The sequence below is a fragment of the Perognathus longimembris genome, chromosome 3 (genome assembly GCF_023159225.1).
Source record: "Perognathus longimembris pacificus isolate PPM17 chromosome 3, ASM2315922v1, whole genome shotgun sequence".
In the NCBI taxonomy this organism is placed as follows: Eukaryota; Metazoa; Chordata; class Mammalia; order Rodentia; family Heteromyidae; genus Perognathus; species Perognathus longimembris.
The window spans coordinates 53,283,667-53,300,364 of NC_063163.1; the positions used below are offsets into that span (position 1 = coordinate 53,283,667).

The 16,698-nt window shown below is 44.3% G+C and overlaps 2 protein-coding genes and 1 pseudogene across 9 annotated transcripts in view; 1 reads left to right on the forward strand and 2 right to left on the reverse strand.

Annotated features, from left to right (window-relative positions):
* Positions 1–2,368, reverse strand: part of Pds5b (PDS5 cohesin associated factor B) — a 172,095-nt gene extending 169,727 nt beyond the window's left edge. For all 8 annotated transcript variants that reach the window (XM_048341535.1, XM_048341534.1, XM_048341533.1 and 5 more), the window contains exon 1: positions 2,275–2,368. The gene's annotated coding sequence lies outside the window, so the exon portion shown is untranslated. The remainder of the gene's footprint in view (positions 1–2,274) is intronic.
* Positions 1,581–2,633, forward strand: LOC125347606 (collagen alpha-1(I) chain-like). Its single transcript, XM_048340602.1, has one exon. It carries the CDS (start codon positions 1,581–1,583, stop codon positions 2,631–2,633), a length of 1,053 nt encoding a protein of 350 aa, XP_048196559.1.
* A 282-nt stretch (positions 2,634–2,915) lies between these two features.
* Positions 2,916–6,722, reverse strand: LOC125347607 (annotated as a pseudogene).
* Positions 6,723–16,698: the final 9,976 nt, after the last annotated feature.

The following is a 16,698-nucleotide window of genomic DNA, read 5'->3' on the forward strand; positions in this document are numbered from 1 at the left end:
AAAAACAATTTAAAGTACACTAGAGAGAGAAAGAGAGAGTTACATGGTTATACATTCTATATAAAAGATGTTATGTTTATATTTATGTATAATTTATGTTAATGTGTTGTAACTATGTGTGTGTTATGTATGTATGTGTGCACATATACACATATATGTATATATGTAAAATGTTGTGACTTACGAGCCAGGTGTAATAAGGCAAGCTTGTCCCAGCCCTCTGTAACACTGGTACTTTAGAGGATTACAAGTTGGAGAACAGCCTGGGCTACATATGGGGACCCTATCTCAAAACTAAAACAGGAAAAATAGAAGGGAGGGAGGGGATGTGTTCTTAAGTTCATTTATCTTGTGTCATGTAACTTTTACCTACAAATTCATCACCACATACATTTTGCTTGACTTCCACACAAAATGTTCTCTTAAACTTTCATCAAGATATGTTATGAAAGCACAAAGATTATATTGCCATGCCAGATTTAAGTACCTCACCTGAGCAGCACAGAAGGCCAGTTACTAAAAGGGACTTGGCGTGTGGGGCAGGCAGGCAAGGAAATGTTCTCTCTTATGTCCGATGTAATGCACCCGTGTGGATGCACTCCATATGTCATTCAGGGCATTCATGAGTGTATATGTACATGTATAGTGTGTGTTTGTGTATGTGTGGTCCTACTGGAGTCCAAATACAGAGGCTCACGTGGCTCTTTTATGCCCCTAATAATTCTGTTTCTAAAAGGCTGTCAAATTAAAAAAAAAAAAGATTTAAGTACCTATAGCTCGTCCTCCTATATAGGAACCCACTCGAGTTTTTAAAGGGTAGTAGTAAGATATACACGGTGCTCCACTCCCCAACTCTCCGGAGACTGCAGCCCAACGCTGACAACATCCAAAGCTCCTGAAAGTGTTTCCTAGACGTAGTAAGGTCTCATGGAACATCACGGCCCATCCATCACTCCCCAATACAAGTGTGGGAGGGGCAAGGATGGAGTGTGTGTGTGTGTGTGTGTGTGTGTGTGTGCGTGCGCGCGCGCGCAGAGGGTGGGGAACTAACTGTTCTTTCAAACCCTGGCCGAGCTCCCTCTCGGGGCCACAGGAGAAGACGCGGAAAGCATGCATTCTTCAGGACCAGGGAGCTGCATTTTGGGGTTCACATTCCCTTCTGGTAATAGCAGTCCTGCTCGGAGCAAGCTTTGAACGAGCACTGAAAGGGGGGAGAGGGGGAGCCGACTGTAGCAATAGCAGCGGCAGCAGCCAGAAGAGGAAGCACAGCTCTTCTTGGGAGCGCAAACTTTGAAAGTGTCACCGAGATAACGGTGCGGTAAGGCAAGCTGCGCACAGTCGCGCACCATTTTCCCCTCCGAACAGTCCTCCCAGGGAGAAGGAAAAAGAAAGAATGGCCCGAGCCCCGGAGTGTCCGGAGGAGTCAGCAGCACACCCCGGGCCCTCCCCTACACTAACCAGCTCCGCGGGCACCACCCCCCCCCCACACACACACACACTCCCAACTGCCCCCAACAAGCCCCGAGCGCGCTTTGCGCGCTCTCCTCTCCCGCTCCGCTGCCAAGTTAAGCAGGGTAAAAATGTCACTCGAGGAGCCGGTGTCCCCAAGGCCGGGCGGAGCGCGGACGGGGCGGGGGGGAGGAGGGCGAGGGAACCCCGAGTCCGGAAGAACAGGGGCTGGGGTGCGGTGGGGTGGGGGCGAATCCGCCCAGCAGGGAGGGATTCAACAGGAGCGCCTGCCGTCGGCTCGCCGCCCGGGAAACGCGCCGGGCGGGCGCAGGAGGGGGGGGGAGGAGGGGGAGGGGCGCCGCCGAGGGCGCGCGGTGCGGGGCTGCGGGACCCCCGACGAGCGCAAGGTCACCGCCCGGCCTTGGGCGCAGGGGGAGGCCGCCCGCCACGTCCCTCCCCACCCCTCTCCCGGGGGGCCTCGGTCGTCCCGGGGGCAGAGCGGCAAGTTTAATTCGCCCAGGCTGCAGCGGCGCCCGCGGCGTGGAGGAGCGCGCCGGCCCCGGGCCTCCCCGCCCCCACCGCGTCGCCCCGCGGTCCCCCCAGCCTCACCCTCCGGGCCCCGGGCCCCAGGCCGCCCGCCGCTGCAGCCCCGGACGCGGGAGCGGGACTTGAGACTCGGCGGGCAAACGAGGCGGGCGGGCAGCGCTCCAGCCCCGCCACACAGCACGCACACACACACAGCCTCGGTGGCGGACGCTGGAAAATGGAGCGCGGCGAGCACACAGCATAGACATTCCCTTCCCCGTCCACTGAACGGCTGCTTACCTCCGGGTGTCCGTCTCGGTACTCCTCTCACTCCGCGGCTCTCCGGGATCCGCCGCCGCCGCCGCATCCAATCGCCTCCTCTCCTCCCCCCCTCCCCTTCCGCAGCCAGCCCCGGCCGTTCCTCCTCCTCTCCGCTTCAAAATGGCGCCAAGCGCTCCTCGGCGGCTGCTCCAATCGAACCGCGGCGGACAGCACCCGGGGGGCAGGCAGAACGCGGCGTGGGGGAGCAGCGCCCCCTGCCGACCGCATGGCTCCGCAAGCCCGCCGAGCCCGCCCGCCGAGCCCGCCAGCCGGGCCGGGCTCCGCCCCCGCCCCCGCCCCGTGCGCGCACGCGTCCCTACCTCCGCTCCGCCCCGTGAGCGCGCGCGTCCCCCTTTCGTCCCGCCCCCGTGCGCGCACGCGCCCCACCGCCCCGCCCCTGCCCGTGCGCGCATACGCGCACGCGCAGGCCCCCAAAGCGCGCTGCCGCGGTTCTAGCCCTGGAGTTGCGTCTGCTGCTAGGTGCTTTCTCTCTTGCGAAGCTACCTACTTTGCGATGGATGTCTCTTAACTTTGGGAGTAGAGATTGGGAGTTTTGTTTTTTTTTTTAAACACTGACCTCTAAGCATTGACGTTTCACCGTGTCGATAAAATCAGTAGAGTTAACTACTTTGATCCTTCCTCGGTAGCTCTGACCGACTGATCTCAAAATGTGTACGGTTTTTCCACACTGTGTCTGTTGAATTTTCACCAAAGCCCTCCATTTTCCGAGTGTCAGGAGGCTCCAGAAACCGTCGTTTTAACCTGTAAGCAAAGCTTCACGTTCTAGGACTTGGTCAGAACTGTTCTCAAGAGGGGAAAAACTATCCCGAGAGACACAAAGGATGCACTCCGGGAAGAAGGGGGGGGGGGGTTCTTCACCCTTCACCCCGCCTTCCCCTTTCCCCTGCCGCCGTGTGCTGGAGTGGGCTCGGTAATCACCGATGGTGGAGGGAGGTCTTCTGCACAACCAGGTTCCTGCCAGAGAACAAGCAGCCTGCTTTCTCCTTTATACCTCCATGAACACACCAGCCCTGCTGGGGAGTAAGCTTTCCCAGACATCCAGAAATGTTCCAGACATTGATTGTAAACAAACAAAAAGTGAATGAGTAGATTGCGGGAGTATATTTGCCATTGGAAACAACAACAACAAAACCTAGATAAGTTTGTTTTGGTGGGAAAGAAGCATTGTAAAGGTCTATCAAGTCGCTGTGCAGGACTCACAGCTCTAATCCTAGCTCTTCAGAAGCCTGAGATCTGAGGAACTCACTTGGAAGCCAGCTGGGGCAGAAAAATCTGTGAGATTCTTATTTCCAGTTAATCGCCAAAAAGTAGCTCAAGTCTAGAATGCTAGCCTTGAGCAAAAAAAAGATCTAGGACAGCATCCAGCCACAGCACAGTGGTAGAATGCTAACCTTGAGGGAAAAAAATTAAGAAGCCAGGGATAGTGTTCAGGCCCTGAGTTCAAGCCCCAGGACTAGCAAAGAAAACAAAAGTCATTTTCTCTCTTATACATGGCAGTGAGTCTTGAAATGACTAAAGGTTTCACCATGATCATCGGTTTTCCTTACTGTGGAAAAAAATTATCTGACGAAACGAACAGAACATGATTGACCAGCTGCTATTTTCCTAGGCTTGTGGTGAGGCTGAACCTCATGGCAAAAGAAACTGGCAGCCAGAAGCAAAATAAGGATCAGAGACAAGGTGTACTCAAGGGCACGCCCTCAGTGACTTCCTTTAACCTAGTCTCATTTTCTTATTTCCACCACCTCCCACTAATGCCATCAGATAATAATTCACCGGGGAATGCATCCATTCATTAGGTCTGAGTCCTTATTCATGATCCAATCATCTCCCAAAAGTTCTACCTCTGTACATTGTACTGAGGACCAATCTTTCAACATATGAGTTTTGGAATACCTTTCCTATCCAAGCCGTAAGACACTATTAAACCCTTTCCACTATAAAATGGTGTGTCATGAGTGTCAATACACGATGAATATTGCCTACCTTGGGCAACCACCACAACAGGATTGAACTCTTGAAAAAAAGAGCAGGCAGAAAGGAGGTGGTCTTATAAGAGCTGCCTGGGGGGCTGGAAATACGGCCTAGTGGCAAGAGTGCTCTCCTCGGATACATGAAGCCCTGGGTTCGATTCCCCAGCACCACATATATAGAAAATGGTCAGAAGGGGCGCTGTGGCTCAAGTGGCAGAGTGCTAGCCTTGAGCAAAAAGAAGCCAGGGACAGTGCTCAGGCCCTGAGGTCCAAGGCCCAGGACTGGCAAAAAAAAAAAAAAAAAAAGAGCTGCCTGGTTAGCTCTGAGCATTTATTTACCTTTAGGATGGATATAGGAAAATCACTTCATGGTTCAATGAAGCATTGTTTCTCCTGGAAGACTTTTATATAACAGCAAATGGATTTACAGAAATGAGAACTATAAGCCTTCATCTAAAGCAACTCTTTAGGAAAACTAGATTCAAAAATGATATTAAAATAAATACTCTAATACAGTTGAGAATGTTTTAAAGTAACCAAATAACCAAACCAAATTGGTTTTAAAAATAACCAAATTCAGCAGGATGGATATAATTGGATGTGGTATAATTTAAGACAGTCAAGAATATGAACCAGCTGGGTACCGGTGGCTCACACCTACATCCTAGCTACTAGGGAAGCTGAGATCTGAGGATCATGGTTCCAAGCTAGTCCAGGCAAAAAAGTCGGTGACACTATTATCTCCAATTAACTACTAGAAAACCAGATGTGATACTGTTACTCACAGCGGCAGTGCTCTAGCCTTGAGCAAAAAAAAAGCTCAGGGACAGCACCCAGGCCCTGATTTCAAGTCTCACAACTAACAAAAGAAAAAAGAAAGGTATATGAACCATTCAAAACTCAGTTGAGATTGCTTTCTACCTGGAGAGAGATGATATGGTGATAATATATAATGATGCTAGTATTATGACATATAATTGTCTTTGATTATGAAAAAAGCACATACTCAGTCCCTTACCTAGTTTTCTATTGGTGCTGTACTAAATTTTCATAATACTTGTCACAATACAAGTTTATTTTTGTTCTTTAATATAATTTTATTGTTGTTGTTATTAAGGTGTTGTACAAAGGAGTTAGCATTTCCTAAGTCAAGTAATGAGTACAGTTCTTTTGGGGCAGCATCACCCCTCCCTTTCTTTTTCCTATCCCTGCCCACAAGTTGCATAGTTCATTTTCCACATAGTGTACACTGAATACCAAGACTGCATTTGTTACAATATAAATTTATTATCTTCTTATTTATGCCTTACCATACATTAATTGTACAAGGGGAGGGTTCATTAAGTCATCTCCACATGTGGATGCAATCTATCCCAATTAACATCATCTCATCTTTTTTTCCCCATCCCATACCCACTTCTTTAAAAAAAAAAAAAAAAAACTAAAGTCTTATCATTTATTTGTTACTCTTGGTTTTTTGTGTTTTTTTTTTTTTGGCCAGTCCTGGGCCATGAACTCAGGGCCTGAGCACTGTCCCTGGCTTCTTTTTTGCTCAAGGCTAGCACTCTGCCACTTGAGCTACAGCGCCCCTTCTGGCCATTTTATGTATATGTGATGCTGAGGAATCGAACCCAGGGCCTCATGTATACGAGGCAAGCACTCTTGCCACTAGGCCATATCCTCAGCCCTTATTTGTTACTCTTAAAGACTCTTGTTTTTGACTGAACTCAGGCATAGAAGTAGAAGCTCTCAGAGAGGACAACCTTCGCCTCTTGGCAATCTGTTCCTGTCATTTTTCTTTGGCTTCCTTCATTCTCTTAGCCAAAGGTTAGCATATTCAGCATTCTCCCCCTTGTTTGTCTTAGTCCATTGTTTCTTCAGAGCATTAACAGGGTTTGTGTGGCAAGACACGTGCAGTAACAAGATGCTGAATTTTGGGTGCTTTGGTCCTTGGTTTTTTACCTTCTTTGTTCAAGGGTTTTCAAACAACATCTTCTTTAGAAAGATTGAAAAGTTTGCGGATTCTGCTAGCCCTTTTGTGTCCCAAACAGCAGGGTACAGTGTTATCTGTCAGTGCAAGAGTATCTTTTTCTTTTTTTAATAATAACCAAGTTGAAAACATTCAGACACCCACAATGCAACCTCGAACAGATTTGCCCTTTCTCTCTCCAGTTCTTCTTGGTCTGTAACAGGAACGGCCCCTTACTCAGTAGCAAGCAAACTTGGTCATGAGCCTTGCAAGACATATTTCCTCATGGGAAAAACTTGTTTGTCGTTCCCACCACTGATTTGGACCACATAACTTCCATTCTTCCCACCAGCGGCAACTTCTGTGGCCATGTGCTTCTCATATAAAGTACAAAGTTTTCGTTCATCGTCCACTTCAATGAGTTTCTGACAGCCAAGGACTGGGAAGGAGATATTCAGCTTCATGTTGAAGCAGCTGCTTGCCCAGGAGATGCCTCGAAAAAGAGCCCTACCCACTTCTTTAAAAAGAAAAAAACAGATTTATTTGTGTTGAATTCATCCTTCCTCACTTTGCCTCTATCATTAACCCTTCCCTCCCTCACTGGTGTCCCTTCCCTCATTGGAGCCTGTTTCACTATCCTGTTGTATTTTCTTATTGTTCTGCAGCCGACATGACCTGGGCTAACATCAAGGTGTTTGGAGGGCTGTGGTACTTTATGTAGACTCTAAAGGAGAATCTCTAGATGCCTTTTCTGCATTCTAGAAGGTATCAGAAACATGCAAGACTTCAGAAGCCAGGCTCAGATGGTTTATACCTACAATCCTAGCTACTTAGGAAGCTGAGAACCTGAGGATTAGGATTTGAGGCCTGTCTGGATGGGCAGAGAAGTCCTGTAGACTCCATCTCCAAAAACAAAAAAGCCGGGGGGCAGGAGGGAGGACTCAGCAAAAGCCAGATTAGAGGCATAGCTCAAGTAGTAAAGCATCAGCCAAGTTAGCAAGAAGCCCTGAGTTCAAACTCTGGTACCTGCAAAAACAAACAACAAAACAAAAACTTCAAAAATCAATTGAGCATAGAAATGAGCATCTCTGGAGCTGGGAATATGGCCTAGTGGCAAGAGTGCTTGCCTCGTATACATGAGGCCCTGGGTTCGATTCCTCAGCACCACATATACAGAAAATGGCCAGAAGTGGCGCTGTGGCTCAAGTGGCAGAGTGCTAACCTTGAGCAAAAAAGAAGCCAGGGACAGTGCTCAGGCCCTGAGTTCACGGCCTAGGACTGGCCAAAAAAAAAAAAAGAAAGAAAGAAATGAGCATCTCTTTCAGTTCACCAACAAAACTGAGACCCAGAAAGCTGCATGATTTGTTCAGGAATATGCACTAAGAGAATTTTCTCTCCTCCATCTTCCAGTTAACATATAATTAAGCTCTTTTTAAATTAAAGGCCATTTAAATCACAAGTAAATATTGAGCTTAGGAAATACTGACTGACACATGAGAACACCAGAAAAATAGAACCATAAGAGGAGTACAAGAGGGTTTCAATGTGTTCCTTCAAACTTATTTTTTATATTCTTCCTCAGAATAGACTTTGTTTGAAAAAAAGAATTCCAAAAACAGATGACAGCTTTTTACACAAAACTATCAAAACCCACATTATTGTTCAAAAAGACTTGAATTTGAGAAAGTACTTATTATCATGAGTTGGAAGAGATATATGGGACCAAGAGCAATTTCACTTGGAAAGTAACATAGACAGTAGTGATGAATATTTGTGCAAAAGCAAATGAATTTCAATGAAATGATTGTATATGGGAAATATGTATACATTGTATATACATATACAATCATTGATAAGTAGTGTTTGTTTTCACACAAGTAACAAAATCAGACGGGCAAATCCACCAAAATCATTTCCTTAGTTTCCTGCTTGTGATTCATATAAGCAGTCTGTTGGGAAAAGACATTGACTCTTAAGACTCTTTTTTTCCACAGACATGCAAAAAACACCCTGTGTTTCAACACAAATGTTTTATTTATTCTCCTTGCTATAGATACCACTTAGTAAAACCAAAACTTGGTTAATATCTAAAAATTAGCTTTAGCTAGGAGCCAGCAGGTGGAGCTGTTGAAAAAATATTGTCACTTTTTTCTCAAATAAAACTAGGGTGTCAAGTGAATGTTTTGCTGTACAAATAATGTGCTTATTCTATGAGCAAAATCCAGAAATGAGTTAAGATTAAAAAGAGAAAAACAGGGGCTGGGGATATGGCCTAGTGGCTAGAGTGCTTGCCTCCTATACATGAAGCCCTGGGTTCGATTCCCCAGCACCACATATACAGAAAAAAGCCAGAAGTGGCACTGTGGCTCAAGTGGCAGTGTGCTAGCCTTGAGCAAAAAGAAGCCAGGGACAGTGCTCAGGCCCTGAGTCCAAGGCCCAGGACTGGCCAAAAAAAAAAAAAAAGAGAGAGAGAAAAACAGCTGGGTTTTGGTGGCACCTGTAATCCTAGCTACTCAGGAGGCTGAGATCTGAGGATCAAGATTCAAAGCCAGCCTGGTCAGACTCTTAACTCCTATTAACTACCCGCCCCCCCCCAAAAAAATGGAAAACAAAAAACAGCCAGAAGTAGAACTGTATCTCAAGTGTATAGGGCAAAAAAGCTCAGGGATAGCACACAAGCCACAGGATCAGAGAGAGGAGAGAGAGAGAGAGAGAGAGAGAATCATTAAATTTGCTCATATGCATATAGAAATCTTCATGGATTATGTTTAAAATATTTGCAACTATACAGGACAAGCAAGGTCAATCCCACTGGACACTGGGTATAGCTTAAGTGAGCCCCTGTGTGCCTCTGCTATGCCTTAACCCTTTAGTTGATAGATTATTGGCAAGGTCTATGAAGTAACAGAAAGGGGTTGAATGTCCAAGGAGAAAGCAGAGAGCCCAGGAAAATGACTATGTAACAACCTTATAAAAGTGTTTCATTATTTTAACTATATATATATATATATATATATCACACCAATAAGTAACAGTTAAACTATCAGCTCTAGAAATCAGTAGAACATTCAAGGACATACAAGAGTAGGAGAATACTAGAAAGGATTCTAGTTGGATTGGAAGCAAAAGTAGAAAAGAAACATACCCTGGTACCTTTGGTACTAGGAGCATGTATTTAATATTTCAAATATATTTTCCATAAAACATGAATAACTTCCAGATGAATAAATACATATCTACAACATTATGTTAGTAGCTATGTACTACTAGATATGCCATAATTTAATGAACTCCTTTGGTTGAACAGCTGAATAATAACGAATTATTAGACACAACATATATTTAAGTCAGGAGCTGGTGACTCATGCCTATAATCCTGACTACTTAGGAAGCTGAGATCTGAGGACCATGGTTCAAAACCAGCCTGGACAGGAAAGTTCATGAGACTAATATCCTAGTAACACCTAAAAGCCAGAAGTAGAACTGTAGCTCAAGTGGTAGAGTGCTACTAGGCTTGAGCAAAAAAGCTCAAGGATGTAAAAAAATAAATAAGTATAGTATTAAGTTGTTGATTAAAATATATATAATATTGACTTTTAACTTGTATATATGTGTATATATGCATGCATATAAAATCAAAATTATACACACACACACACACACACACTTTGACTTTTTTTTGTAGTTGGTACTGGAGCTTGAATTCAGAGCCTGAATGCTGTTCCTTAGCTTTTTTGTTGTTTGCTTTGGAGAAATCTTTCAGTCTTTGTTCAGTAACTGTCTTCACATTCCAATGTAAAATATTTCCATCTGGGCTGGGAATATGGCCTAGTGGCAAGAGTGCTTGGCTCGTATACATGAAGCCCCGGGTTCAATTCCCCAGCATCACATATACAGAAAACGTCCAGAAGTGGCGCTGTGGCTCAAGTGGCAGAGTGCTAGCCTTGAGCAAAAAAAGAAGCCAGGTGGGGCTGGGGATATGGCCTAGTGGCAAGAGAGCTTGCCTTGTATACATGAGGACTGGCAATAAATAAATAAATAAATAAATAAATAAATAAATAAATAAATAAATAAATAAAACATTCCCGTCTTCCTTTTCTTCAGAAATTCCCAATTAGGGGCTGGGGATATGGCCTAGTGGCAAGAGTGCTTGCCTTGTATACATGAGGCCCTGGGTTCAATTCCCCAGCACCACATATACAGAAAACGGCCAGAAGTGGCGCTGTGGCTCAAGTGGCAGAGTGCTAGCCTTGAGCAAGAAGAAGCCAGGGACACTGCTCAGGCCCAGGACTGGCCAAAAAAAATAAATAAATAAAATAAAGAAATTCCCAATTACAGCTGGATTATAACCTCACTCCTAAAGCATCTGGTGCTGGTAAAGCAACTTTGACCTGGATCCTAGAGTTGATGTCATAGGGACTGAATAAAAATTAGAGCCTCTACCATAGGGATAGACCTTAGAGGTACAGGATTTCATTTTCTCTGTGGAAAACAACTCTATTCTATCCCTCACAATTCTGGCAGCCCCCCCCCACCTTCCTGATGTTCACATTCTCATCTTTGCCCAAGTGACCACATTAAGATCATTCCTCAAATCTACACTTCTTCCTTGCCAGAGAACTCTATGACCTCCTCTATGTCCAGGTTGCTCTCTCCAAAGACTAAGAAGGCCATGCCCCAGGCAATCCCATCCTAAGAAGTCCTGGTCACTCTATAATAAAAGGGAAATCCCCAAACTGGCCAACAAACTGGATTCTGGGCTCCCTTTCCATACTGAAAAGCTGTGTCTTTCTTAATAAACTTTCTTGCCTTGCCCGTTTCTTCTTTTCTGACTCCTAAGTCTTTGTAAGTTGAAGTAACAGATCCTGAGAGCCAGTTGTTTTCAGTTTCAGTTTTTATAACAATCCTAGTTACTCAGGAGGTAGAGATTAGGAAGAAGGCTTGAGGACAGCTCTGGACAAAAGGGGTTCACAAAATTCTATCTTACTCAATAGCTGAACAAGGTTGCATGTGGCAGTTGTCTCAGCTCCATCAGGAAATGTGAATAGGATTGTAGTTCAGGCCAGTCTGGTGGGGTGGGGAAGCAAGATTCTACAGTATTTAAAAAATCATAGCAGGGGCTGGTGATATGGCCTAGTGGCAAGAGTGCCTGCCTCATATACATGAGGCCCTGGGTTCGATTCCCCAGCACCACATATACAGAAAATGGCCAGAAGTGGCGCTGTGGCTCAAGCGGCAGAGTGCTAGCCTTGAGCAAAAAGAAGCCAGGGACAGTGCTCAGGCCCTGAGTCCAAGCCCCAGGACTGGCCAAAAAAAAAAAAAAAAAAAAAAAATCATAGCAAACAAGCACAGGCTGGCTTTATTGGAGAAAACTTGAGAGGGTCTCTGCATCTTGGCTGAGGGAGGGAGGGAAAGAGAAAGGGAGGATGTAATGGACTGGGGTGGGGGTGGGGGTTGGTCAAGTTATCTCTGAGGGAAGATGTTTGGAGATTGAAAAAAACATACATATACACCTTTGAGAAAGCAGGACCAGGTGGAATGTCAGCACCCAGAAATCTGAGGAACTGAAGTAGCCCAGAATATCTACTTGTTTGTTTGCTTATTTTTGTCAGTCATGGGGCTTGAACTCAAAGTCTGAATTGCTGTCCCTGAACTCTTCCACCCAAGGCTAGCATTAGAATGAGCCACATTGAGCCACAGTGTCCTTTCCAGTTTTCTGGTGGTTAATTGGAGATAAGTGTCTCTCCTGAGCAATAAGTGTCACTCCAGGGCTATGCTTTTTCTAGGGCAGGGGGTGTGAGGTGTGTCCAGGAGGATTAGGGTGTGTCCAGGTGGATTAGGATGTGTTCGTGTAAATTAGAGTGTGTCTATGATGGATTAGGGTATGACCTCAGAGAAGGGGGTAAGGGTAACTGCCTCCAGGTGTGCCAGTTACCTAGGTAACTGGGTAGAGATTGAAACAGGTGGGGCATCTGCACCGAGCCCTCCAGGGGTGTGGACCTTACACTGCCCAGGCTGTCTTTGAACCAAGATCCTCAGATCTCAGCCTCTTGAGTACCTAGGATTACATATGTGGAACACCAGCGCCTGGCCCAGCGTATTTATTTATTCTGAAGTTTTTCACAAGGAAGGGAAGGGACAGATCAAGAAGTGTATGACAGGGGCTGGGAATATGGCCTAGTGGCAAGAAAAAAAAAAAAAAAACTTCTAGACATTCTTTAAGACTTACCTCAATTATCCCCTTCTCCAAAAAACCCAATTGGAGTTAAGTTAGTCCCACACAACTCTAGTCCACTCCATTGGCTATTTGTATCTCCATTAACCCTGTTCTGTTAATCAATGCTGGAAATAATCCTTCACAATTAATGGCTCATAAGTATCATGATTTTTTTTAAACAAATGAGCTGAGTTTGGTGCACACACTTGTAATTTCTGCACTGAGGAGGCTGAGGCTAGAGGATCACAAATTTGAGGCTATTTTGAGTTTACAGTGACATCCTGCACACAAAGTTACAAATACGTTCTCAATAGTAAAAAAAAAAGTAATTCAACTAAAATATTCTGGAAGTATTTCATGTACAAGTAACAAAAATAGACAATAGCCCACACCATTTGGGATGGAACTCATGGTTCAGAAGAATTCCACGGGGCTGGGAATATGGCCTAGTGGCAAGAGTGCTTGCCTTGTATATATGAGGCCCTGGGTTCGATTCCCCAGCACCACATATACAGAAAACGGCCAGAAGTGGCGCTGTGGCTCAAGTGGGCAGAGTGCTAGCCTTGAGCAAAAAGAAGCCAGGGACAGTGCTCAGGCCCTGAGTTCAAGCCCCAGGACTGGCCAAAAAAAAAAAAAAAAGAAGAATTCCATTTGTCAAATACTCAATATGAGATTAAATTGAATTCTGCTTCTAAAAAACTATCATGGAAGTGGTGCTGTGGCTCAAACTGGTAAGAGTGCTAGCCTTGAGCTGAAGAGATCAGGGACAGTGCTTGGCCCAGAGTTCTCTGGGCCCTTGCTGACCAAAACAAAACAAACAAACAAACAAAAACTATACCATACAGTATTTATCACCCAAAGTAATGGTTAAATAGCCAGAAAGAAAAACAACTGACAACTGAGCTTATAGAACAGGCTTTCTAAACTTTGATGTGACAGACTAAACAAATAATTGCCTAATCTGTAAGTATTTGGCTATCAATGAGACACAAGTTTGCTCTCAAGGGTATGAGTGAGAAGGAATTTTTACTGCATCCTAATCATTGAAGCAAACTGCTACATATAAAAGAAAATATTAGAAATTTGCTATTTATAAACTTGTTTAGGTCAGCTCACAATGGAAATGAAGAAGACAGATGAGACCCAGGCAGGGGGGAAATCTCAGGACCATCTCTCCACGGTAGGGATTGCCTCATCACTCTAAAGAGCATAGACTATTCCATATTTGAGAACTGATTGACTTTCATTACTGTTTAGACAGTAGACTTAGTCAGAACTCTGTAATTTAACCTTCCAAGGATGAGACACTCAAGTAGCATAATTGTTGAATTGTGTAGAAACAGATAAAATGCTAAATATTATTTTATGTTTATCAGAAAGACCTAAATAGAACACCTAATTTTAGTAGATTCTCAAGAGAAAATGAGAGAGAAATACAGGGGTGGGGGGAGGCACTGTTTGGTAGTGAAGTGCCAGACTTTGAAGTCAGGCCCCACTTTACCACGTGAACCTGAGATAAGCAGGCCCTGTGAGCAGACCCAGGACAAGCTTATTAGGGCCCAGCCGGTCGAGAACTCTAACCACCCCTAGAATGCCTGGACCCCTGTGCCTCAAGCCCTGAGCCAATCAGATTGTACTCGGGTCCGGGTCTTGCTTGCTTGAACACCTGATTGCTGTAACTTTCTTTTGTCTTGCTTGAACACCTGATTGCTGTAACTTTGTTTTTTTTTTGTCTTGCTTGAACACCTGATGGCTGTAACTTTGTTTTTTGCCTTTATAAGCCCTGCGTAATTGCAGCTCGAGGCTTCCTCCTAACCTCCGCTGTGTCGGTGGGAAGGACGAGGCCCTAGTTGCAGCTCCCTTGAATAAAGCCTTGCCTTGCTTTTGCATTTCGGAACGTCTGAGTCTCGGTGGCCTTCTTGGTGGTCGTTTCGCGTCTTGGCACAACAGTAGGTGGGGATAGATGTGGTGGATATGGTGCATGAGTGATAGTATGTGTCCTATCATAGCCTTTCTAGTCTCATACTGCCTTGGTGTCCTGTTGAAATACTTCTTCGTGCTCAAATGCTTCCTCTTCCCATAGTACCCTGGGTGCCCACTCAACCAATGAAAAGAGTCAGGGTGGTACATGTACAAACCATCAAGCAATCAGCACAAAGCCAAGAGGAGGAGATAGATGTGCCACCCTGTACTATAAAAACTGCCTTTCTTATATGGATCTAAAACATAGAAGAAAAGCTTCACATTGGTTTGAGCAATGGCTTGAAGATCTTAAACCAAAAACATGGTTAATAAAATTATTTTTTAAAAGATAAACTGGGCTCTATCTAAATTAAAAACTGAAACCTCAGTGTTGGACCCCAGACCCAAACTCCAGGAGATCCTTGTATCAGGGCTGAACACTTACCTCTTCCTATATACCAAATAAAGAGATACAGTGAAGTACAGAGAAGGGAGATTTAGTTCATGGTATAGGCAAGCACAAGAAGACAGCACTTCAGCCCATTTTCATCCATCAATTACATGTTGAAATAGACAAACAATTAGGGATAAAGTGAAAGGATGCATAGTTTAAAAAATCCTATTCAGAGGTGGCCACAGGTGACCTGACAGTCTGTTTTCTCAGGATTGGTCAGGTGGAACATTGTTACAGTGTTATTGATGCCCAGCTGCTGGTTTTGGTCTCCTGTTCATTTTTTCCAAGCTTCCATGATTGGTGCAAATTGACTGCCAGAGAGAATGGCTCAGGGCAAAGGACATACAGACAAAATACAAGCTGAGATGACAAGCTTGTCTTCTGCTTTTAATTAATTTGTAGGCCCAAGTAACTAGCGTTTTTCAGCAAAAGCAGTTTTTAAACACTATTTACAATACAACCAAGAGAATGAAAATGCAACCACAGAATAGGAATAGGAGACAATGTTTGTAAATCATGTATCTGAAAGGAGTTAATATTCAGAATATATGTGTGTATACATATATGTATATTAAAACACGAGCTCAACAACAAAAAAAAATGTACTCAGTTTGGCAGCACATGTACTAAAACAAGAAAACAACCCCCTCCCACTAAAAAAAAAAAAACTGATGAAAAATGGAAGACATCCAAAGGAGGCCAATTGGCCAATAAACATATAAAACGATATTAAATGTTTCAATGTTTAACATGATCTTAATATCTCTCCTATAATTCATATATTAGTAATCTAATTCCAATTCATCAGTGTCAGGAGATGTGGCCTTGGTCTTTGGATAATATTTAGGTCAAGAATGATCTACTCTCATATGTGGATTAGGGCTGTTATAAAAAAGACTTGTAGAATGTGTTTGCTCTGCTGCTCTTCTGCTGTTGTGATAGCATAGAGTGAATCCCTTATGCTCTTCTACTACATGAGAGCATAAGAAAGAAGACCCAAAAGGCCAACATTTTGATCTTGACTTTCTAGTCTAGAAATATAAAAGAATACATTCAAGTTCCTTTTAAGATTCCCAGTCCCAAGAACTCTGTTGTAAAAATATATTAAGGTGATATTCTTTTGTGTATGTGTGTGTGTGCCAGACCTGTGGCTTAAACTCAGGACTTGGGTGTTGTCCCTGAAACATTTTTGCTAAAGGCTAGTACTCTACCACTTGAGCCACAGTTTCACTTCCAGCTTGTGTATGGGTGTGTTTGTATAAGTGTGTATATGTGTGTATGCATATGTGTGTGCATGCTCAAATAGAGATAAAAATTCTCATGGATTTTCCTGCATGGGCTGGCTTTAAACTGTGATCCTCAGATCTCAGCCTCCTGAGTAGCTAGGATTAATCATTGGCAAAATGCAAATGGAAACTCTAATGAAGCCAGGCACCAGTGGCTCACACATGTAATCCTAGCTACTCAGGAGGCTGAGACCTGAGGATAGTGGTTCAAAGCCAACTGGGGCAGGAAAGTCCGTGAGATTCTTATCTCCAGTTAACCACCAGAAACCCCAAAGTGGTTCCATGATTCAAAGTTGTAGAGCACTAGCCTTGAGGTGAAGAGCTCAGGGACAGTGCCCAAGCCCAAAGTTCAAGCCCCACGACTTACAAAAAAAAAAAAAAGAATAAAAAAAATCTAAATTTAAGATATCTGTATCAGAAATTTGTAAATTATACATTTGGGAGCATTAATATCTATGAGTTTTGTTTTTTTCTTTTTCTTTTTTTTTTGGCCAGTCCTGGGGCTTGGACTCTGGGCCTGA